Source organism: Sitophilus oryzae, unplaced genomic scaffold, assembly GCF_002938485.1.
Source record: "Sitophilus oryzae breed Bouriz unplaced genomic scaffold, Soryzae_2.0 scaffold_557_pilon_pilon, whole genome shotgun sequence".
Lineage (NCBI taxonomy): Eukaryota > Metazoa > Arthropoda > Insecta > Coleoptera > Curculionidae > Sitophilus > Sitophilus oryzae.
The window spans coordinates 572,719-584,595 of NW_022147148.1; the positions used below are offsets into that span (position 1 = coordinate 572,719).

The 11,877-nt window shown below is 31.1% G+C and overlaps 1 protein-coding gene and 1 long non-coding RNA gene across 2 annotated transcripts in view; both read left to right on the top strand.

Moving 5' to 3' along the window:
• Positions 1-2,045, top strand: part of LOC115887240 (LIM domain-binding protein 2-like) — a 120,253-nt gene extending 118,208 nt beyond the window's left edge. Inside the window, 1 exon segment of the mRNA XM_030906611.1 lies at positions 749-2,045. Within this exon segment, the coding sequence (XP_030762471.1) occupies positions 749-868 (120 nt within the window). The 3' untranslated portion in view covers positions 869-2,045.
• Positions 2,046-5,033: 2,988 nt separating this feature from the next.
• LOC115887246 lies at positions 5,034-8,671 on the top strand. The gene is made up of 2 exons (XR_004051038.1): positions 5,034-5,094; positions 5,146-8,671. It is a non-coding gene; the product is annotated as an uncharacterized LOC115887246 (long non-coding RNA).
• The last annotated feature ends 3,206 nt before the right edge of the window (positions 8,672-11,877 follow it).

The window sequence follows — 11,877 nt, forward strand, 5'->3', positions numbered from 1 at the left end:
ATCGACTAGTTAGTGCTGAAATGCGGACCAGAGGGGGGAACACGACAATAGGCCGAGCGATAGCTACGTCCTCGAATGCTCGAGCAACAGCCCGCGACATTAGCAACGTTATATCTTGTAAACAGTGAAACGTAAAAAAGTTACATATCAATTTGGTAGGTTTTTTATATTCTTTAATTTTAAAAATTTTGCGACAGTAAAAAAATTGTTTCACCCGAAAAATACAAAAAACTGCGTTTGAGTAACTTTGTCCCCGTAGGTTTTAGAGGATTGCTACTTAGAGATGAAAATGTAGAGAATTTGATTCTCATAATTTTTTTTCCATAAAATTTTCTGTAGGACCTACGGTTCATCCAAAAAATAGAATTCAATTTTTTTTTGAATTTCGGCATTTGAGAGTTTGGCAATATATGACGTGGCGTTGAACGATCGTTGAACAAACAATATGTTTCATGCGCTTGAGAAAAATTTCTCCTTTTTCTTTTTCAGTACATCTTCTTCTGAAATATGGCCACTTACCTTTGCAGCATTCATCCAGCACTTTAACGATTCAGTACATCTTATTGTACTGAGCGTATTCTCTGTACTCTTCGTACGCACGAAAATCGGCACCAAAAGCCAGAAATGCCGACCCGGTATATATTTTTAAAATTTGTTGGTAACTTTTTCGCGTACGTTGTAATAAATACACATTCTTTTACCCAGTTTTACTTTTTATTCTAATAAATACCTATTATCTCCATTCGGTTTAGGACCCGGAGGCGCCGGTCCAGGGGACAGGGGCCAGGGAGGAGCACCACCTGGCGGCTCGACACCCCAGGGCGGCGACTCGACGCAGGACAAAAAGTCGCCCGCTGTGAGCCAGTGATGACAAAGAACCAGCGCACCCAAAGGCGGTGCCAACGGTGAAAGCAGTGCTAGTGGCGGCGGCGGTGGCGGCGCGCCATCTACCGGAGCTCGCCCTCCGATGACCAACGATCCGCAAGTGCTGGGCGTGGACGGAATCTCTCGGGCGTACTTACATTGGTTGCAACTGCAACAGCAGCTACAGCAGGAACTAGCTAGGTTTTATTTCAGATATAGAGGTGGATCGGAACTAGATAAGGTGGGACAGGGTCCGCAGGATTTGAGTAAAAAAGGCAAATAATGAAATTGGTTATGAATATATTTTATTGGCTATATTGTCTGAGTATTTTATTTCAAAACCTACAGTGACTGCTTGTATTAATACAATTGGATAACCTGTAATATAATGTGCATTTGAAAATCTTAGAAAATGAAGTATTACAAACAAGAATCTTTTGAAAGGGATCTTATGAAGTATATAAGTTTTATTCTTTTTAAGGTTTTAATTGTCTTACATCAAGATTCAGAATTAAAAAAATGAATGTAAAAAATAAAGCATCTTTTATTTACTTGGAAAATAAATCTCATGATGGTCTTATTTCATATTTTTTTATATGCAAACAGAAACTGGACCGCTATACAAAAACATATAATCATAAGTATAGATGATGAATGATCAACAACCTTAGATGCTGGGCCCGAATTCTGGAACTTCGACATAAAAATGGTACGCTTTCAAAGCGGATTAGCCAAGCAGTCGATTTTGGTTATCTCGTTGCCGTGCGATTCGTTTTCTGGATACGCGTTGAGCACATATTGGCAGCATCACAATTTCTCAGTTATCTAATAGTTTACTAATAGTCAAATGTGAATAAAACTTTGAGATAAAACTATGAAAAATGACAATGTTACGTGAATTTCATAACCTATTGTTGAGTTATGTCAACCTATTTTTCTATGGATGTCATTATTCTTGTTATACGAGGGAAATGTTTAAGACGCTTCTAAGCATTTTCGATGTTTTAAACAATATTTGCCGTAATATTATAAGTCGTAAATTATCAATTGCCTATTGGAGGAATTTATAGAATAAGAAGTAGTTTTCATTAAATAGCAAGAAAACGCACAAAATCACAATTTTTACTGAGAGTTCTCCAAGCAAAACGATCCTTTAAGGTAGCAGCGACGGCCTAGCTACGTTGAAACACCGGTTCCCATTAGAACACCGAAGTTAAGCGACGTAAGGCGATACTGGTGGATGGACGGGTGACCGGTTCGAAACTCTGTATCGTGCTATTGTTCAAGGGAAAAGTGTAAAATCTATTGATACACAAGTTCGAGGCCGGATGAGAACAGATATCTCGTGAGTAAGAGTTTATTTAGACACTTCCTAAGTCGGTAGGCCTTTGACCATGATATTGTCGAGGACCGCGGTTCGGATTCCGCTTAAACAAAGTAGGACCCGTCCAGATTAGCCCGGCAGCAAAAAGGAGACGTTAACTGAAATCTTTACTTTTACTTTACCTTTAAGCTAGCCGTTTTCATATCGCTTAGCGCAAAGGGTAAAGACGCTAAGCGCATCAAATGAGAATACCCAAATCGGTAGTTAAGTGCGCGCTAAGCGAAAATTAGCGTCATATACGTTGAGAGTCTATAAGCGCTTAGCGTTTTCTAAGTTACAGAATTCCAGTCCTGGTCTCAGCTTAAATTAGTTATGGGTTCATTTATTGATGACGTTTTATTTCGCCATTAAAACAAAGAAAAGAGTAGAAAAACTTATTTTTATGCCAATGGGTTACGTTTCAATCCAAACATTAGCCATCTTCTTAGTGTTTTTTTACTGGTAAACAATTTTTACAATCCAAGAAAGTCACTCTCATATATTTACTCATTGGACAGACTATACGAGTTTCTTATACCGTATGATAAAAAAAAACGACGTTAGCGATGGCTATGAAATGAAGATCGCTGTCATTTTATATGTAAAATTATTTTATGGAGAATGTCATCGATGTTCATTTCCAAGCCAACTGGACGCCGTTTTTTTTCGATCATTGGTAGGATGCATTCATATCTGGAACATTAACCATCTGGAACATAAAAATAAGTTATCTTGCAATTTCAGCCTACAAGAAATAAACTTTTTTCTGATGTAATTATTCTATAACATCTTTAAAAAATGTATATTAAAAAAATCCTTAACACTATTATATAAGCTGTCACTGAAAGGTTTAAAAAGAATATATTATTGTTATAATCTATAGTCAATATTTTTGTAAACTTAATTCCAAATTACAAATATTTTATTTAGATAATGATGACTATGGGACCATACATGTCTTAAATTCCAAAAAAACATTGAAATATCGACTGTTTCTTGATACCTCTATTTGAAAACCAAGTATGTCTAATTTAATACTGAAATATTAACGCTGATAGTTTCTGCTGTAGTTTATTGTTGACCAGAAATAACCACTGCATAGCCCAGGATCAGTGTAAATACGGGCATTCCGCATTCAGTATTTTCTTTTCGAGACTCTAAGAGTTCTTGTTTTTCGTTTAAATTTTATCAAATCAGAGACGCGAAGAATGTGCCTAATTCAAAAGTGGAACTTTCGGAGTGAAAATAGTGATTTTGTGGTAACATTAAAGGAACCATATTCGAATGGCTGGTTTAAGATAATGACAAAATACATTGACATGTTAATGTGAATCTTTTATGCCACGTTGGCAGCATACTGTTGTATTATTTCATGTGCTAGTCTAAAGATTCAAATATTTACAAAACCTTGTTTCTTCGTTATTAATTTAATTGCAGAATTCTGCATTTAATAGTACAATCTGTCGATAAAAACTAACAAAATAATTTATTACGATAATTTTGTCTATATTAAGCAAAAATATTGATGAAATCTGTGAGACTAGCATTTTTGCACAGAATTTGCGTGCAATGAATAAAATGGTTTCGATTGAAACCAATCACCATAGGTACCTCTATTGACTGTATGAATGGGTTTTTAAAGGTAATAGGTAGTTCAATAATGGCAGCTCACATTTTATACTTGTACAGTAGTTCTAAAGTAACTAAAACATCACGAGTCTTTGTTATAAGTGCAGAATGGTGATATCATTTCATTTAATTTGAAATTTTTGATAAACATGTAAGGCGAGGACACAAATACATATACAATAACTATAAAGTAAAATTTTAAAATAAAATGCAGTAATATTAAGATATTATCAAAATATGATACATATCAGTGTAATTGTCATATTTCTCATTTATATTTTTATCTGGAAGTATGGTGAAATATGGGAAAATTAATTAACTAAAGTGTAAAATATTTTAGATGTCTCTAAAAAGCAATATATTTTTGTTTGATTATATTTAAGCTTCGTTCAGAGCCGCACAATTAGTGGTTTCAATTAGCGTAGAAGTTTGTTCCTTTAGTTTCAATGTTAGGCATTCAGAACGTCAAAATTAGTGGTAGTCGTCTTCAATTAGTAGAAAAAGTTAACAAACTTTTAACTTTTCCACTAATTAATACTTCAAAATTTGCGAGGAATGTCATTTTGGCCTTTGATTATCATCCGTCAAGAGAAATTGTGGTTAGGAGTGAAAAGGTTATTGTTTTAGAAGGTAAATATTAGACTCTCTCTATGGATACAACTGACTACTGCAAGCTGTTGCTAGGATATTCGATTAATTTTAATTGTGTTCTTAGACATTGTGAATGATCATAATCCAAAAAGTATAAAGTGTAAAGCTTCATTCAGAACCTTGCAATTAGTGGAACAAATTAGTGATTTCAATTACACTTTATACTTTTTAGTTTACAATTATTCACAATGTTTAATAAACACAATTAAAATTAATAGAATACCCTAGCAACAGCTTGCGTTAGTAAATTGAATCCATAGAGAACGCCTATATTTAGCTTATGAAACAATTAACTTTTTATTCCTAACCACAATTTCTCTTCATGGAAGATAATCAAAAACCAAAATGACATTCCTCGCGAATTTTGAAGTATAATTAGTGGAAAAGTCAAATATTTGTTAACTTTTTCCACTAATTGAAAATTACTACCACTAATTATGACGTTCTGGACGCTTACATTAAAATTAGGTGAACAAACTTCTACGGCTCATTGAAACTACTAATTTATTCCACTGATTTCGAGGTTCTGAAAAAGGACCAAACTTCTACGCTAATTGAAACCACTAATTTATTCCAGTAATTGCGAGGTTCTGAATTAAGTTTAATTGAAACCACTAATTTATTTCACTAATTGCGAGGTTCTGAATGAAGCTTTATATTTTCCATAATTCTCCATTTCTACTAATCATTTTGTATTTCTTACAACCGTTTTTATAAGATCTCTTCTAGATTGATTTAAACTTTCAAATATAGTTATACTTTTTGTATTTACTAATTTATTATATAACTTTGTACAAAGAGTTTCTAATATTATGTTTGTCAAATTTTTCAAATAAGTCATGATGTATCTGTTCAATTTAGAATTCTACTTAACTGATTACCTAGTTTTATATAGAAAATATTTCAGTTGCAAATAACAGTACCTATTTTGAATCTCCTGAATTTTACTTGTAACGAACACTAAGGGAACATATTTTAATCTTAAAGAAAATATTTTTTTGTTTTATTGGTCAACATGATTCCATCAGATATTATTTGCCGAACGCAGTGATAATTTTACCTACAACAGATAATTTATTACTTTAGTGTTTGTGATGGTAGAAATTCAAGAATATTGGTTTAAAAATGAAATGAAAATAATTATTAAAGATTTCGTTAAAATTTCAAAAAGTATTCATTAATATTTACAATTATTTTTACGTGGATGGGCTGCCTTTGTGTAATATGCATTTGTATATATAATTTTAAAATATATAGCGTAGCCTATAATATTGAAAAATCATAGAAATTGAATAGATACAAAATGACCATGAAGAAAAGTGAAACAAGTAACAATTGTTTTGTTAATAGAGCCTTTGAGGTGCCCTCTAGGATAAATTTTGTATAATAGTGAAAATATATTTTAAATTGTGCAACTTACTTATAAATATTGTCCATTAAAAAGTATGGTGTTGATTATACATACTGATTTAATTTAACATAAGATGTATGTATTTTATAGAAATGACAGGTATGAATGTAATATTATTCTTGTTTTTTGGAAATTTTATTTAAAAGGTATCTCATAATTAGTTTTTGGACAAAACTAATTTGAATTTTTTTTCTATTTATACTTGATTGAATTGATTTTTTTTGCATTGGTCTTAATAAGGTCATTGCAAAAACTCATAAATATTTTTACATAGAATTGTATTACTTAATAGCAATAAAATTTTATTGAGAGAACTTTTATGTTTTTACAACTTAAAATTTAACATAATATTATGATTTCTTGTGCATTGATCTTAATTTAAGTAATAAAATTCTATAGACAAAACATTTAAGCATTTCCCCTGTTGGAGGAAAAAAACACGACAAAAATTAAAAAAAAGAAAAAGTCAAAGCTGAAATATGTCACACCAGAGTAAAACAAAAAAAAATTAGATCGATTAAAACACATTTTCCTTAAACACAAGAGATTTTGTATTTAAGGAGAACATAGAAAAGTAAAATACATTTTCTATACACTTGAAATTTATATGATATCATAAACTATCTAACCAAAACTCTAAATTTCTATATGCTGAATGCCAATTCCACGCGTGTTATCATCTTTCATCAGATTTATTCGACCACTCCTCCTGATCGCTTGGTTCACTGCTTATTGGAATATTAGATATAATATATAATTGGTCAAAACTTTGTTATTGGCACCGTTTTGTCCCCACGACAACCATGTCCATGACATTATTGTGCAATATTTACACAAAATATATTTTCCTGCTCTAAATTGATGATTTTATAGCCTAAAAAAGAATCTTTTTGGGCGTGACAATTTTTTTCTAAATTGGTGCACACCATTGGCGGCTCCTCAGGGTAGGCCTCTGAGGCCGCACCTTTAAAATGAAGGAACGATTTATTTTTTGTATCTAGTTTTTTTCCCAGTATAACCCAGTAATTCCAGTATAACTTATTACAATTCTATAACACATTCAACATAATAAAACTAAAAAAAATATATTTTATAAATACATCCAGGTCCAGGCGCAACATATGCCGCGTAAACCCAGCCAAAAAGAACGCCACTTGACAGAGGCTAAATAATTCTAGCTTGGAAAGTTCGAATTGCCTACTATTGCCTAATTCCTATTAGCAGCGACGATTTTAAAGATCATGTGACGCCGGTGAAGCGACGGCCGACGACGGGGTACGCATTCTCGATCGCGTGTTATTTTGAGAGGGTTTAGGTGAGATATATTTGGCGCATGGGTGTGTTTTCATTGGTACTTTAAATCATCTGACTATTGACTATTGAAAAATGCGACAAAGTCTCGATATGCCTGATTCAGGAAGTTAAAGTGCCGGTGGCTGGCCGGTGTGGTGAGAACAGCGTGGGTGAATTAATTAGCGTGTTTTTGTTTTTATTTAGACATTTACGACGAGAATTATTTAAATTGTGTTTCTAAATTTAAATTATTGGCTATTATGATGGCTATTAGATACAATATTTCTAACTCAATTACACAGAGGTGAGGTGGAATTTTAGCAGTTTTTGAAATTCAACGCAACAAAATGATTTCAACAATATTTAATATTGTTGAAATTTGAAGGTTAGGCTTTTCTTTGCTGGTAAGATTTATTTTATCAATTTTAAAATACCGAAGAGTAGTTGGATTTTAATGTTTTCTTTAAAATGAATTATATTTATAACGTTATTCTTTCTGTACTGGAGACTCCGTTTTTAAGACGAAATGAAACTGAAAAAAAAGCCTAATAAATATATTAAGGAGTCAATAATTTCCGCAATATTTAACGATAAGAAGCAAGGTAGGCAATAGATAATTATGAACTTTTCAAATATCTTGGTACTAATTGGAATAGGTAATATAATAATTATTATATCTAATAATATAAACCATTAAAAAAGAGATAACGCGTCGCAGAATAATACTTCTAGGAGAGAAAATTTATTTGTATTTAAACAAAATTATTAACCTCGTGTAGCCTCACCTTTCTATATACCCACGAGCCGCCACTAGTGCACACCCAAAGTATTGAACCATCTGCCGCCTCTGTTATTCATTATATTAAGTGGTTATACAGGGTGCACTAACATGGATGTTCAAAACAGGAAAACAATTAAATTCAAATGACAGATTAACTATGACTGGTATTTGTTCTTTCTGGGATAACTTGACGACGTATTTTCGAATATTTTTCTACTGAGAAAATAATAGAATTTAAGATTTATTTTTTGCTATTTGAACCATGATAATCTCTGTTCGAGATGCGATTTTGACGGACCCCATCCATAAGGAAACACAAATAAAAGCAAAGTAATTTTATATAGGAAAATATATATTTTTTCCAAAAACTAATTATGCTTGTCCTTTAACCACTGTATTCTTTTATTGGTGTCAGAATGAAACTTTTATGGTAAACCTGTTAAAAGAAATATAAAATATTATCCGAGGCAGTTGTAATTTTCACTAATGTCTTATTTTAAAAGCTGTGTAAGTGTATTTTTACAAATCTTTTTGTCTGTAGTTGTGTGTGTATTTTCTTGTTATCCGATCTTATGGTTTATAATTTCGATTTTTGTAATTTTTCTGTAAAAACAGCATCACAGCTCTTCGCAGAATGGCGATGTCTGTTCTCAAATCTCACAATAAAAACACTTACAGATACAATTAGTTTTATTTTGTAGTTTGAATTAAATTTTCCTTTTTTATATCCAGTTAAAAAGTTGTTATAACCCATATTATAACCAATACACGGTTTTAAAATCTTGACTGTATGACATAAGAACAGCTTATACATACAGTCAGTCGATTTCTGCTAGTTTTATAATAGATTATAATGTGTGAAAACTATCCTACTTATATAATATAATGAAAAATCGTACTTATAATTAAGTAGTTTTTTGAGGCTTAAAATTTATAGCAATGTTAAAGAGGAGCAGTATAAAAAATCACCCTCTGTACATTTTGTAACTTCTTGATATTTTTTTTATTAAATTAGTTGTTTTAGTTGAATTGTAGTCGTGTACTAGAAGATAACTGTATTTTAAATATATTTAATTTCATGTATTCTATGACATGAAATTAAATATATTTAAAATACAGATATTTTTACTAGTTGAATTTCAGGGATTTCATCTGAAAAATTATTAATTAGAAGAAAAGTGGCAAAAAATAATAATATTTTAGTGCAGTCTGATGACCGATATATTTACGAAAAAAAAGATCTCAGATATGTTTTGATATGTATTTTTTAAAACCCTAGTTAAAACCTTAGTAAAAAAAAATATTCAGTATTTTAAAATACTAATGGTAATAAAATTATACAGGATGTCCCAGAAATAAGTGCAAGTATTTTAACTGGTAGTATAATTCAACCCCAGAAACACGCCTATGAGGTTTTTTTCGCGAAGAAAATTTTTTAAAAATTCGGAATTTTTTGAAAAACTTTGGAAATTTTTTTAGTTTTTAGTTAAAAAACATAATTTCTTGATAATATGGCAACATAGGTTAAAAATTTACAAGAAAGAAAACCCAAAAAAGATCCAGTGGTTCTCAAAATTTTAACAACAAGTAATTTTTTGGAAATTTTCAAAGCAAAATAACTCCGTTATTTTGGATTTATTTGAAAAACGATAAAGATAAAATATGTTTCTTTTATCGAGATCTACCACCCCTTAAAATTCTTGCACTTATTTCTGGGACACCCTGTATAGGCATTGGTAAACACGCTTGCGGATAACAATCATAACTTATTTAAATATACAGTAGAATGCATACATTTAAGATTATTCTCCATCATTCACTAAAACAATTAAGAACACGATGAAAGTCTTACTTAAAAATTAATTAGTATAATAACAAAATATTATGTTGACATGGCGGTCGCATTGCTTTTTACGAGCAAATCGCTGTACGATTTATTTCGTTCATTTGGAATAATTTGAATATTATACCAGTTATTGATTCATATAAATGTAAAAAAATAAATTTTCATATTTTTGAATTTTGTCCATTGGATGCAACACTGTGCGCCGTATCGTTTTTGGCAGAAAAAGTCTGAAATTGGGATGCCTAAAAACTTTAAATTTTTACCATAAAATTATAGATATAAAGGGCACATGTAACCTCTTCCCATAGAAATTTCACGGTTGACTGAGAGTTCAAAAAACATGTGTCATATCTCGTGGACAGATTCCTCACGTAAAACTAATATTTATTTTTCATATCAACATAGGTCCGATTCTGCTTAGTTTCGTAGCTACAGGGTGTTAAAACCTTAATATTTTTTCGATTTATTATATAATTTCCTTCCAAGTACCTACTTTTAGCGTTTCGAATGAAATTTTGGGGATAAAAGTTACTATAAATGCGACATATTTTAAAGCTAAAAAAGTGTCCACATATTCACCAGGGACGTGCATATGGGTTATCACTGGAATATTTTTCTAAAAAAAAATATGTACGTCACTGACTTTTTTTTTGTTAGCGAAATATCGTAAGCTGTTTAATGCCGATTAAAGCTTGTTTCATATAGACGCGAATCGCGAATTGCGATTTTGCGAAACTGCTCTCATTGGTCCAATTTTAATGATCATGCAGCGCTGTCAGAAATTTTAAGATTTTGGCGATTCGCAAGATTTAAAATTTGGGGGGCGGGAAAGTTAAAGTGTTTTCAACTTTTTGCGAATATTCGCGCGATTTTAAGGTTCGCGTTTGCGCAGAATGGTGTTGTGATCCGGTTATCGATTATTGTGACGACGCTGCCACAAAGTACCAAAGTACAAAGCTGGTACAAAGTAACTGAAAGCATTTCTCCAGGTGAAATGGGTTCTCGTGTATGTTTTGATATATGGTGACAATTTTTCAACCAAGTTATCAAACTCCTGTACAGACAATCTGTGAAAATTCTGAAAAAATTTGTCCTCATTTCTTGAATTAAATTGCGATAAGCACCTTGTTGCTTATGAAATTTAAATATTTCACATGTCCCAATTGACCTATAAACCCGTTCTATTCTACGTTTTAACAATGAGTAAATGGCAATTTTGCACCTTCTGTTCCAATCCCACAATCGTAATCAATATTCATAATCATTAAACAAATTTAAACTCATATTGTATGCTATAAAATATAAAATAAAGATCGTAAACACGAATAAAAACAAATTAAGTTATCTCAGGTTATGATTTTTTTAGTAACTTTCAGTGGAGCAAAAATGAAATGTCCCTAAAAATTCGCGACTATATGAAATAGGTCCAAATTTTGCGAATATTTTTTGGCGAATCGCTTTTCGCAATTCGCGATTCGCGTCTATATGAAACAAGCTTAAAAGTTCTCTTGATATTTTGTCGATTTCGGCCTCCTTGATGAGATAAACACAATTTTATTAATTTGCGTTTATCCAAGTCTAATAGAAACCTAAAATTTAATATCAACATGAGAAAAAATTTAATATCAACATGAGAAAGTTTTAATTAAGTACTCTTTGATTCCTCGTCAAAAAAATATAAAAAAGTTCCTATAAAGATGGGTATGGAAATGCATAGTTTCAGAGGTACAGGATTTTAAAACATATGTTAAAATTACGTTTTTTGTAATTATATATACCTTATTAAATACTATTATTTTTTTATTTGAAATTGCTGTAGGTTGGACTAATCGTAATAATAACTAATAGTAATAATATTTAATAATAAATAAGGTAAAATATATAGTTTATTAATTTTATTAATTATAATATAATTTTAATTTTATTAATTGTGATTAATAAAATTGCGTTTATCACATCAAGGAGGCAGAATTCGACAAAATATCAAGATAACTTTTAATTGCCATTAAACGGCCTACACAATTTTGATATCAAAAGAA